The sequence below is a fragment of the Psammomys obesus genome, unplaced genomic scaffold (genome assembly GCF_907164565.1).
Source record: "Psammomys obesus unplaced genomic scaffold, mPsaObe1.curated_primary_1811, whole genome shotgun sequence".
NCBI classification, from domain to species: domain Eukaryota; kingdom Metazoa; phylum Chordata; class Mammalia; order Rodentia; family Muridae; genus Psammomys; species Psammomys obesus.
The window spans coordinates 41798744-41812413 of NW_026593286.1; the positions used below are offsets into that span (position 1 = coordinate 41798744).

General features: G+C 40.5%; 1 protein-coding gene across 2 annotated transcripts in view; it reads left to right on the forward strand.

The window, feature by feature from the left end:
- Positions 1-13670, forward strand: part of Hibch (3-hydroxyisobutyryl-CoA hydrolase) — a 68127-nt gene that overhangs the window by 10547 nt on the left and 43910 nt on the right. Inside the window, exons 3-7 of one of the 2 annotated variants that reach the window (XM_055616502.1) lie at positions 494-583; positions 2141-2278; positions 5165-5249; positions 8282-8362; positions 10643-10695. In XM_055616502.1, coding sequence (XP_055472477.1) covers positions 2150-2278; positions 5165-5249; positions 8282-8362; positions 10643-10695 — 348 coding nt within the window. In that variant the 5' untranslated portion in view covers positions 494-583; positions 2141-2149. The remainder of the gene's footprint in view (positions 1-493; positions 584-2140; positions 2279-5164; positions 5250-8281; positions 8363-10642; positions 10696-13670) is intronic. The other variant, XM_055616501.1, reaches the window with a different exon arrangement.

The following is a 13670-nucleotide window of genomic DNA, read 5'->3' on the forward strand; positions in this document are numbered from 1 at the left end:
AGCAACATGGGAAGAACTTGTCTTTTTAAAAAAGTGGAATATTGTTTTTCTTGGCTGTAGTTCCTGCTTCCACAGCATGTGTTTCCTCACACACTGGACTGGATAAGATAGCAGAATTTCTGATCTTTGTAAAGTTGCTTGAGAAGTATATCTTATTACAGGGACAATTTTATTTAACTAATTTTTTTTCTGATGAGAAATTTAAATTAAAAGGATGAATACTTTTCTATTGTTCAGTGGGATTTCTTAAAGCTCCGCTAAGCGCATATCATTTTTGTTTTTTATGTAGTAATGAATTGTAAGAATTAATTACACATGATTTTACAAAGGAAAATGTGAACATGTCTAAGCTGTCAAAATGTAGTTGTCTAAATTTTATCATATATTAGGTATATGTGTGGATTGTATGGATTTAATACATACAAGTCCAGGTAAAATTTAAAGTGATTTATCTTTAAAATTTTGTGGTACTGAATATTGAATTATTTTGCAGTCCTGAGGATTGAATTGAAGATTTGCTCATGCTGAGGAAGCACTCCACCACTGACCTACAATTTTAAATTTTAAACCGACTTTCAGTTGTGTATGTTTTGGATTCACTTTTAGTATTTTTAATTATGTCTATGTGTGAATGTCTGTGTGTGGATATGTGTGTGAGTACAGGTGGCCATGGCAGCAGATCCCCCTGGAGTTGGAGTTATAGGCAATAATGGGCAGCCTATTATGGATGCTGGGAACTGAATTCTGTGCAAAGACAGTACATACTCTTAACCACTGAGCCATCTCTCCAGTCTTATACTGTGTACTGATCCCATGTGTTGCTACTCTATTTGGTGACATGAACCTGGGAGAGTAAAAATAGCGAGCTGTTTTCAGGACATCAGACAGTTTATATCTTGAGGGTATTACAAGGGTTAAACAAGGTGATGTGAGAAAGTTCACCTGAGTTCAAGCTGTATACAGTGAGGAGGACAACTCATGCCTGAAACATCATTCTGAATAATTGTGGGTAAGATGATGGCTAATCTAAAGTCAAACTCATTTCTGTTACTACGTGAAATGGGCACAAAAGAATATTCCAAGAACAACCCAAGTTATGAAGGAAGAGATTTCAGGATTCTTGTTTACTTGGAGTTTTGGCACAAGGTCTCAGAAATCTCTTCACACAGCTTCAGTCATGGACCGTGTGTGTGAGGTTTAAATTATTGTTCATGGATAAAACAAGGTCTTAGGGAAGGTGGTGCTATTAGCTCTGGCAGCTGTGTGTGTCCGAATCCTATAAGGTTGCTGTGTAGTTAAACTCGTGTTTCTTACAGGCACTGTGGTTACTTCACATAGCTCTTTTTTTGTTTTTTTCACATTTCCTTTTGTTTCCTGCCGCTATTAGTTTCACTGACTTTTTAAAACAGTGATGCTAGCTCTTAGGGCACGAGTGTGCCAGTCTGATCTGTTTCTACATTACATCCTTTTGGGTGGAAGACAGTTTTGTTAGTACGGTAGTTCCATGACTGGTGGCAAAGTAGTCCTGTGTGAGACCCTAAGCCAGTGTGTAGACGTCTTTCCAACACAGAATATAGAAATCTGAACTCTTGTTATCTGGCATTACTGCTTGCCTGGCTGTACTCCCATTGCTCATTTTCTTGTCCAGCCTTTGTTGCACTCACCTTTAGCATCTCAGCAATTTCAGAAATTCATTGTGGATGGCTAGTACTTGCCATTGTTCTACTTAGAATTCTCACCTCCCTTTTTCTTAGTATGTCAAACCCCAGCCCAGATGCTTCTTTTTTCAAGTTATCAATAGTTACTATGTAGAAAGATTATTTGCTCTCCCCATTTTCTAAGCACCTAATATAAATTTTGAAATGTGGTAACAGACTACAAGATTTAAGAGCATTTCACAGTCCAGGGAACTCAAGGAAGAGGCTGTATTTTAGATTAGCTGATTTGAGCCACAGAGAAAAATAGTAAAAATTGAGGACATGTGCATGGTTTGCTTGTGGACTCCATCTATATAATCAGAGAAACCTTTGTTAGGCATCCCTAGGTAGCCATTCCTCTAGTTATTGCCTAAAATGCACTTGGTGTGTGTTTTGCAGTACACATATAATGACACTTGTGATGTTACTCTTTGTTCTCTCAGAGAGTGTCCATGCACACAGAGGCTGCAGAAGTGCTGCTGGAGAGGAGAGGCTGTGCTGGGCTCATAACGCTCAGCAGACCCAAGTTCCTCAATGCGCTGTCTCTGAACATGATCCGGCAGATCTATCCACAGCTAAAGGTCGGTAATCATCTGAAAACATGGTGTAGATCCTTCTGAAGTACACTGTAGGATAAGATTTCTGGAATTGTGTCACGGGACTGTTGACTCAGCACCGATGATGCTTTCCTCTGGGCCCATTCCCACTCACCGTTCAGGAGACACCTTCTGCTTCACAGAGCTCTTTTTCATGTTTCTTTTGTGTTCAGCTACTCTTCGGTTCACTGACTTTTTAAACAGTGATGCTGACTGCTCTTAGAGCATCAGTGTACTGAATGAAAAGAAGAAGTAACAAGGAAGGACATGCACACCTTTAATAACAGCACTTAGAAGGCAGAGTTCAAGGCCAGCCTAGTCTATAGAATGAGTTCCAGGACAGCCAAAGCTACACAGAGAAACTGTGTCTCAAAAAACCAAACAAACCAAACCAAGCCAAACAAACAAATAACAACAACAACAAAAACAAAACAGAAGGACATGGCTGCTTCTAGGTATGTAGATAAATGGAGAGCATTTCCAGTGGGATCTGGGAGAGTGAATATGACCCTGAGCCTGGTCATGTGAGGAGAGGGAGGAGGGGAGAAGAAGAGCTAGGAGACCATCAGAGTAAAGGGGAGACAAAAAAAACCCAAAACAAAACACATACACACACACACACACACACACACACATATACACATACACACACACACACACACACACAACAGCAGAGTAACCCAAGTTTAGGAAAGGGCAGCCCAGTACCTGGGCAGGAGAATTTTAGGATTGAGTCTGGGTATGCCAGCCATACCCTGTAACACGGCCTAAGGATGCTGAGAGAACCTGTTGTGCTGGTCCTCTTTGATATGTTAAATAGGCACCTTTACTATTTGTCTTGGGTTTGAGACCTAACATGAACTAGTCTAACCTGCTTATACATGACTGCCTTTGGATTGATATAACTTTGTCCTTCGGGTTTTTGGCTTGTTTTTTTTTTTTTTTTTTTTTTTTGAATATCACAACTGATTTAATGGAATGAAATGTTTAAATAACTGTCAGAAAATACCAAGTAAGATTATCTTTTTTAAAACAAGTTTAAAAATAAATTTTCTATGTGTATGTATATCTGTATAGTAACTAAATGTTAACAACACTTATTCCTTAATCAACTATGTTCATAGCAGCTTTATTCATGATAGACAGAATCTGGAAACGACCTAGATGTCCCTCAAGTAAAGAATGGACACAGAAATTGTGGTACATTTACTTAATGGAATACTACTCAGCAATAAAAAAGAAGGAAATCATGAAATTTGCAGGCAAATGGTGGGAACTAGAAGATCATCCTGAGTGAGGTATCCCAGAAGCAGAAAGACACACATAGTATATCCTCACTTATATGTGGATATTAGGCATATAATATAGGATAAATATGCTAAAATCTATAGTCCTAAAGAAGCTTAACAAGGAGGACCCTAGGGAAGAGGCTGAAACCTCACTCAGAAGGGCAAACAGGATAGACATCGGAAGTAGAAGACAGGGAACAGGACAGGACTCTACCCAGCAGGGTATTAAAGCAGATGCTGAGACTCATTGGGCAGGGTACTGGGAATCTTATGAAAGAAGGGGGAGATGAAAGACCTGGAAGGGACAGGAGAGCACAGCCACAAGGAGAGCAACAGAGCCAAAATATCTGGGCTCAGGGGTTCCTGCAGAGACTGATGAATCTAACCCCCTGCTCAGATGTAGCCCATGGTAGCTCAGTCTCCATGTGGTTTTCCTAGTAAGGGGAGCAGGGGCTGTTTCTGACATGGACTCAGTGGCTGGCTCTTTGATCACCTGCCTCTGGCAAGGTGGCCTAAATATGCCACAGAAAAAGAGGATCCAGACAGTCCTGATGAGACCTGATAGGCTAGGGTCAGATGGAAGGGGAGGAGGACCTCCTCTGTCATTGGACTTGGGGAGGGGCACAGGAGGAGAAGAGTGAGGGAGGGCAGGATTGGGAGGGGATGGGGGAGGGGCCTACAGCTGGGATAGAAAGTGTCCTTGAGTTTTTAAGACAGTCTAGCTAGGCAGCCCAGGCTGGCCTCAAACTTACAGTCTTCCTATCTGTACCTTCTCCCTGCTGGTTGGGACTGGAGGTGGGCACTTCATGCCCTGAGACAGCTGTTTTAACTTGCTTGGACAGCTCCTCCTCCCTCTGCTGCTTGCTAGCCCTCTTCCCTTCCTCTCCCTGTGCCTGCCAATCAAGTACGCCACACTCCAGCCTCTCGACCTTTATATTTCTTACCCATTCTTACTTCCCTAGATAGATTTTTAAAGTGAAATGCATGGGCCATTAGAAAGTATAGGGTTGAAAGTCAGGCATGTATTCAAAACTTAGATTTCTTGATATTAACCCTGTAGGGGGGCATGTTAGTCACTGTGCCCAACTTTCCTCAGCTGAAAGGAAATGAGAACAGTGATCTTTCACAGGATGGCTATAAAGCAAGCACTCTGCCCATGATTTGCACCCAATACTCTCATGATGCTGATTTTATTGCCTGACCTCACAAAACCCTTTTTAAAACTCTGTAAGAACGTGCCTGTATAATAAATTATTTTGGTATAACAAGAGTCCTGTGTTGCCATGGGGGAAAGGGTTGGTGTAGCACATGCCAGCACTCTTTGGTTGATTTGTTCCTTAGACCCATGAATGTGTATGACTCAGTGCCATTAGGCATGTATTTATCTCAGTCTTCAAGCTTTGACAGGTATTTCTGGGTCATAGACTGTGCTTAGGAAATGAGATGAAATCGGGGGGACCTATTCCTCTGATGTGTTTTATGAAGACCTCATAGGTGCACACATATGTATATGAATGTATCTTAAATGAGCATGTATTTACTCTCCTCTCAAAAGCCATTATTATCTTTTATGTTTGGATAGAAGTGGGAACAAGACCCTGACACATTCCTGATCATCATCAAAGGAGCCGGAGGAAAGGCCTTCTGTGCTGGAGGGGATATCAAAGGTAAAATGCCTGCTATAAACCATCACCTCACTGGAACTACTAAGTATTGGAAAATGCTTGAGATAATTTTTGATTAATTTTTTTAGAATTCTTTGGTGTATGTTAAGAATTCTTTAAAACTTAAAAAAATGTAGAGAATTGTTATTATTCGAATGGAGATTTTATTTTACTGCACATGTACGGTGCTGAGAAATTTAGATATTTTCTTTTCCTCTTGTGCACCTTTCCCCCAACATCAACACTGTCTCTGCCCAGTGAAGGACTTCCCGTTTTCCAAACCTGCTGCATGCTCACTTCCATCGCCCTCCCACCTCTCACAGTCCAGAGCAAGCACGAGCTGGCAGCAGGGTAGGGTCATGCTGCATGTTTAAACATACATTAATGAAAATTTCCTTTTTATTATGGGTCAGTTCAGTCTGTATGTATTTAATTAATTAGGGATAATAAATATCTGTTCTGGTGATTGGAGTTTATGAACTCATTGCTGTCACTGCTGGTTGCCCTGCTGAAAGGTTTTAAGGTTTGTATGTTGTTTCTTATGGAATTGGTGGGGCTCGGGGAGTTTTCCCCTGTGTTCTGATTTTGCATATTTGTTTTACTATTAAAAGACAACCTTTGGGTTGATTTGTTCACCAAATTTGGAAGTTTATGCAAACCATTGCATTATGAGTAATAGAAAAAAAAGTTGAGATTCAGGACCAAGTTCAAATGCTCACTCAGTTTAAAGTAGCTGAAATGTAAAATGGCTAATAATGGAAACCTTAATTGCTTCAAGTGAGCATTAACTGAGTTGTAGATTTGCTCACAACATGAATTTGTGTGGTGTGTGTGTCTTTGCATGCATGTCTGCCTGAGTGAATTTGATATGCCTATGTGCTTATGACTATTGTATGTGAAAGCTGGAATGCCCAAGACTGTGTATGTGTGTGACATGTACGTGTGTGTGTATGTGAGTGTGTGTTTCCATGTGCCTGTATTGCCTGTTACTGTGTGTGAGTGAGAGGGATACTGTGTGTGTGAGCCTTTGTGTATGTAACCGTGTATTGTTTATGTGCCTGTGTGCCTGTAACTGCGGTTTGTGGTGTGTGTTTGTGTGTAGTGTGCACACGAGCACTAGCGATCAAGCCCAGGGTCTCAGGTTTGCCTGTGTTGTGTGTCTTAGTGTACCGTGAATATTGTAAAAACATTGCTTGTCACCCTCGGGGGTGCCTTTTCTTTAGAGTGGGGCCATGGTTGTGTCAGTCTCCACACGGGAAAGCCTAATGCACTGACTGAGTTTGCTGCTTTTCCTGAGTTGTCCTAGTGAGTCTCTGTTGCTGTGATGAAGCACTGGAACCAGAACAACCTACAGGAGGAAGGTTCTTTTGCTTGTGGTTCCATGGGGAGAGTCTGTGACGGGAGAAGGGCAGTAGGGAGCCAGAGCAGGGCTCCGAGAGAGCTGAGCTTTTCTTCGTCTCAAGTGTGAAGCACAGATTGTGAGGCTATGAACCCTCAAGCTTGTCCCCCGTGACATAGACTGCACTTCCAGAGCCTCTCCAAACAGCACCACCAAATGTTAAATATAGTGTTTGTTTGTTTTTGAGACAGAATTTCTGTGTGTAGCCTTGGCTGTTGTGGACTCACTTTGTAAACCAGGCTGGCCTTGAACTCACAGAGATCTACCTGCCTCTGCCTTTCCAGTGCTGAGATTACAGGCGTGTGCCACCACCACCCTGCTAGAAATATAGTTTTAAATTCCAGAATTATTTTAGCTTATATGTGCAAAACGGTGAATGTGAATTCTAGAAAATTCTACTCAGAAAATATTTAAGGTGAATATAATTTAATTTTAATTTATATATAATTAGTTGTTTTGAATAAATTAGCTTAAAATAAATAAAAGACACAACAGATTAGTTTTTTTTTTTCCTTTCAGGAAACTGACTCATTTGCATCATAATGACACAGTCATTGCTCATCTTTTTTAGGAAAGTATAGTTCACCCCTTGTCTAATGGTTGGGAAATATTTGGTGGAAAATTATGTTTGTACCAACAGGTACAACCTTTGTTTTTTCTCCTTATCCCCTCAGCACCATGTGGCGATAATTTACATTTGGTGTTATAGGTTACCTAGAGGAGACTTACAAAGCATAGGGTGATGCCATCTTCTCCAAGAACCTTGGACATCTATGGGTTTTGGTGTCTGGGTATAAGTCTGGGTCAGTTAATATGTTACAGTGTCCCACAGAATTTGGGGTGGCACTTGTATTGTCCTAAAGGATATAAGGATAGGACAAGTTTGAAGAAATGGCTGCAGAACTTTGATCTCCTTTTTGGCTGTGTAGAACCTTCTCATGTTGATCTATTGAATCTCCTCAAATTTCAGAGCTCCAAGTAAAGCACACATGTACACCATTGGCATTGTTCAGGATATATTCTTTTCAATAAATTATCTATAGTTGTCCTGCAGCCTTTGGGTTTTCCTGAAAACTTCAGTATATGAGTCTGAGTTAAACATGGAGAAATGTGCAGAAATGTGATTGAAATAGGTCTAAGGTAATGCAAGTAGAGCAACTGGAAAAACCCAGCAAGGCCTGTGTATCCAAACCCTTGTTACTTTTTCTGCCCATGTCTTCCTCCAAGACTTGGAACAGGACTCTTCAAATGAGGATCTTGTAATCCAGGTCAGAATGGCTCTGTGACCAGCTCCAGAAGTGGGGTGGAAAAGAATAGAGACTGTGACCTGCTTTGAAGAGATGTTCTAGTGTCTCTAACCTACCTTGAGGAGGGAACTGTGAGTGAAAGTGTGTGTGTAACTCCCAAGTAAAAATAACTTTTGGCTTTGAACTTTTCACATTGGACTGTGGGTCTCTGACAGAGGGTGATGTGTCACCAGCATGGGTGACACCAAACATTAAAGCCACCTGAAAGTCTCCCCGCACTGGATGGTTACAAGTTTGTTTTAACGTCTGTGACTGTACAGACCGGAAGCCATCTTTATGATTTGCAATTGCATTTTCCTTCAGTTTCTTCTCTTTCCTTCCTTCCTTAGCAATCTCAGAAGCTAAAACAGCAAGACAGAGTTTGTCTCAAGATTTTTTCAGAGAAGAATATATCCTGAACAATGCCATTGGTATGTGGGTGATCCTCTCTGAGCTTTCAACATGGAATCAAGAGTTGGGATGGCACTGTAATTTCTTTTAAAATGCAATCAATAAGCACTCTTTATGGAAACATTCATTTTTACTTGTTGGTAATACTGATAAATTATTCTGCTTGTTATAGAATAGTTGCATTTTAATATTCGTTAGCTATTCTAAAACGTATTTGTCTAAATTCAAGGTGAAAATACGGATTTTTGATCATTTAGCTAGCTTTCTCAGAAGACTAGAAAATGTGTGTTCCAGGTTTCTAAATAAAATAAAGGACCATTTTCTATTTCTCTAGGAACTCTGGAGTGAAAATTTCTTTAGAATCAGAGTTTAGGCTTGTGTGGAAGTGAAGTGGCATTTACTTTAGTCATACATGTTTTGAAAAGTTCAGTTGATACAACCTTGTATCTCTAAGTCTAGACATAGTAGCAATATTCTCATTTTGCGTGGTGTTATATGAACAACACATTCTAAAGTTACACGTCAGTCCCTTTTGTGGTTTTCCTTAGTGCCAGTAACTTTATTTAACTAGAAGGAACCTTAGCCCTCTTCCAAAGTCTCTGCCGTCATTAATGTACAGTGTATTCTTCTAGACCACATTTTAAGTTGATTTTAACAGCACAGGCTTGTTCTGCACTAATGGGGAGAAATGACCTCTTTGGTACGAGTCTTTCCCCACGAGTCTTTGTGGAGTTATGATTTGTAGTGTAATATAAATGCTCGATGGTTTTTAGAAGATTGACAATACTGTTAACGCTGTGTTCTTAAAATCGATTTGTAGAACAGTATACAAAGGTTTCCTGACTTGTGAAGGGAGTTTGTCCAAATAAGCCCAAGCTAAGTTAACGCTGCAAGACATTTGATGAGTCCACTCTGCAAAGGCCACAGCTTAGGGTCACAGTTCACTGTTCAGGACTGGTTGTGGACCCTTGTGCTTCTATACTGTCCAGTGTTGCCAGTGTAGCTAATGCTATCTCTTCTACATTTATACATAAGAGGTAATTGCTGGTTTTTACTGGAAGAGGTTTTACTATTGTATATTGTACTCTAGTGACCAATTCTTAAAGTTTATTAAGAAATAAATGTGGAATGAATATGTTACATAACTTCACTTTGTTTCCAAAATTTCCCAAAAATAGGAGACTCTTTTTGTACACATCTTTTGTCTTGACTGCCTTTGGATTTTCTCTTTTAGCTTAAGAATTGTTTGCCTAGTTATACAAACATTCCTGTAGAAGCCTGGGAATATGTAACCCAAAGGCCTGAGGTTCAATCCCTAGACTTGAGATGACAGGCATACAGAGAGTCAGAAACAGACAGATGTAAGGAAGGACAGAAAATACAAGAATTAGTGAATATGAGAAAGCAAGTGAGCACAGCCAGTAAACACCTGTGTCAGCATAGACTGGAAAGACAGTGACTTGTTCCACACTAACGGAAGAAGGACTTACCTCTTGGATAGTACTCTTCTTTCTGTGATTCTTTGTGGAATTATAATTTACAGTGTAATGCGAAAACTTTGGGAATATCCAAACAGAATACAGGTTTATCTTGGCCTTCATCTGGGGTAGTGTTGACAGTAAGCTGTGACAAAAGCCCTGTAACTTATGTTTTTATTATGGTCTGCAAACTCTATGACAAGAAAACCTAAAAAAGGAAATAGACACAGTAAAAGTATATGAGATTAATGGAATTTTCAAGCAGGGAGGGATATTTGAGGACATATGTTATTTTGTAGATGAAGAGACTTTATGTATGATATATATGAAAGACTCTGGTACATGTTTGTCATGTATAACTCCTATCTTATCACTCAGTGCCTGCTGAGTGATAAGCATAATGAGCCTCTTCATTCAGTAATAGAGGTGAGACTGGAGTCTGGGTTTGACACTCCCACTCTGGGTTTGCCCATCTGCAGTATGCTTCTCTGCATGTATCCAGATGCTATCATTGTACAGAAAGCAAATGTGTTCTTTAAAGCACAGCTGGGTGTGTGGATTATAAGTAGATGTTAATTTTTTTAATTGCTAAATAATACAAAACTTTCATTTGTTTTGACTCAAGACTGAGTTGTTAAACGATAATGAACATCTTAGTGACTGTGTGTGAATTGATTAAAAGTCCTATACATTACAAACCATGCAAGTCTTTCTTGATCTTTTTTTTTACACATTTCCTAGGGAAACTAGAGTACATGCAGTGTGACTTTTTGGAAAGTGTACATATTTTAGGTATTCTAACCGAAGCTCTCTTTCTTTTAGCTTGTTGTCGGAAACCATATGTTGCCCTTATTGATGGGATCACAATGGGTGGGGTAAGTGGACCGTTTGTTATTTTCATTGTATGAAAAACTTGTATTAAAATCAGGTAATGATTGTTTATAATAATAAGGCAGTGAATGGCATACAGTACAGCTCATTGGAACATGCGTTTATTTCAGTTACAGAGGTTGGAAGAGTTGGAATATAAAGTGTATTGGAGTACTTTAGACTTTGTAACCCAAAAGAATATTTTATTGTCTTAATTATGCCATAGTCTATTTTAACTTTTGTAGTTAACAAACTTTCTTAAGCAACAAAAACTGGTTTTATTTTTCAAAACTTACTTGCATTTGTGTGTGTGTGTGTGCGCGCGCATGTGTGTGCATGCTCATTTGTGTGTGTGGTGTTCAGGAGTTAAAATATGAGACTATGTGGACATGCATGTACTATAGTGCATGGAGTGGAGGTCAGAGGTCAGCCTTGTCTGTCAGCGTCCACATTCTACCTTGTTTGAACCAGGCCTCTTGTTTTTCTGTTGTGTATGTCAGGCTGCTGGACCTGCGAACTTCAGAGATTCTCCTGGCTTTGCTCCCATCCCCTATTAGGAGCAGTGGGTTGCAGACATCGGGATTTACATAGGTTCTAGAGATGCTCACACAGACCCTCATGCCTGCGCGTCAGGTGCCTTACCCACTGAGCCATCTCCCTAGCTCTACTCGCACTGTGTTGCCTACATGTGAGACTTTTTCCCTTTCTTGGAGTGTTGGTCATTGAACTCAGGACCAGATGCACCCTAAGCAAATTTTCCACACTGGGCTTTTTCTCTACCCCATGTTCTTTGAGGTAGAGCTTTGATATATAATAGCTTAAGCCAGCCATGAACTTGTCATGTGGCTTAGGATAGCCTTGAGCTCAAGATGTTCCTGCCTTTCTATCCCAAGTGCTGGCTAGGATTACAGGCATACATTACCATCTCCTCTATAGCCCCCTTTCCTACTTAATTGGGAGAAAAATACATTAGATCTTCAATAGTGTGGAGGTAGCTAAATTGCTTCTGCTCTGTAACATTTTACATTTGTGGAAGTGCTGTAATTTTTTTCTCTTAGGACAGGATCTTACTGTGCAGCTTAAGTAGTTTTGGTCTCTCAGTCCACTTGAGTCTACCTTCCAAGTGCTGGGATTACAGGTGTGTGCCACCAGACCCAGATTACTGTTTCCTTAAAACCTCCTTCCTGTCAGTTGACAAGTGTGTTATTTGGTGTGTAAGCTATTATGAACAAGACTAAGATAGGCTTTGATTAAGTTGCTATGAACCTGAAGAAACACACACAATAATTACAGAACAAGTGACAAATCATCTGGTACTGACTGTAGCAATTCAGGTCTTTATAAGAATGAGAGTTCAGAGCTGGACATGGTGGCCATCAGGTGGATCTCTGTGAGTTCGAGGCTAGCCTGGTCTACAAAGAGAGTTCAAGGACAGACACAGGCTGTTATACAAAGAAACTCTGTCTCAAACAACCAGAAAAAAAAAAAATGAGGGGTCAGAATGGACCTGCCAGGCAGAGAAGGCACTGCATGGAGAAGACAGTGAATTGAACTGACCTTGGAAAGGTAACAAAACAAAATAAAACAAAAACATCTATTTATGTGTGGGGAGAAGGGTGAGTGTGCCATGGTGAGCACAGCATGTGGACATTAGTTCTCTTATTCCACCATGTGGGTCCTGGCATTGAGGTCCTGGCATTGGTGGCCTGAGAGATACTTCAGCCATTTCCCACTGAGGTATCACTCAGCCTAAAAAGCAACTTTTTTTTTTTTTTTTTTTTTTTTGTGACTCATTGAAATAATGGTTGACAACTCGGACAAAGGATTTTAACAAGAGAGAAGCAGACAAATGTATCTAATAAAAATTATACTTGAGATGGGAACATTTGGAAAGAAGACTTGAAAACCTAAGGCAAGCTATTTTTGTATTTATTTTTGATACAGAATACATGGTTGAGGAAAATGATCCTTGAAGGAAAGGGTTGTGAGCCAGGGGGAGAGGCAGCAGGAGTGTGGCAAGGCCTGCCTAAGCCTGGCAGTATAGCATCCTTCTCTCTGGCTGAGGCAAGACTCTTCATCAGGGAGAATGATGTTGTACTCTCAGGAAAGGTGGGTTACAGAAGTTCTTTGCTAGCAGCTCCCCTTCAGGAATGTGAGGGAAAGTCAGGAGAATGACCTCCAAATATGGCCCCAGCAGAACCCTGGCATGTTGTAAATTCCAACAATAAACAGGAATAGGAGGACCCCAACATTTTGAAAACTGAATGCATTTGGTACTTGAAAGATTTAGTAATTTGGAAAAAAGGAAGTCATCCCTTCTTGTTTTTGTAGAATCTCTATAAATTCAGCATCTTGCCTAACAAGAATTGCCTAGTTCTTTACATCAGTTGGGAAGGGATTCCACTAGTAGCTCTGTACTTATAAGTAGCATCAAAAGGCAGTTTATGGGTTGGGAAGATGGTCCAGCAGTCAAAGCACTTGTTGCTCTCCCAGAGGACCCAGGTTCAGTTCCCAACCCCCACATGGTGGCCCATAAGCATCTATAACTCCAGTCCCAGGGGATCTGACCCTATCTTCTGACTTCCGTAGGCACCTGGCACACACGTGGTACACACACACACACACACACACACACACACACACACACACACACACACTAAATCTAAAAAGAATATTTTTTTAGAAAGCAGTATATTTCTTGATCCTTGGCAGATTTTAGTATCTTAGCATGTTTGATTGTATTTTGTCAAGGCAGTACTAACTTGGATACTTAAAAACCTTGTTATTGATGCTGGGACTTAGAGCCAAACTTTGGGCAGAGTGCAGGGATTCTTATGAAAGAAGGGGGAGATATAAAGACCTGGAGGGGACAGGAGCTCCACAAGGAGAGCAACAGAACCAAAAAAATCTGGGCACAGGTATCTTTTTTGTGGCTGATACTCCAACCAAGGACCATGCATGGAGATAACCTACACAGATA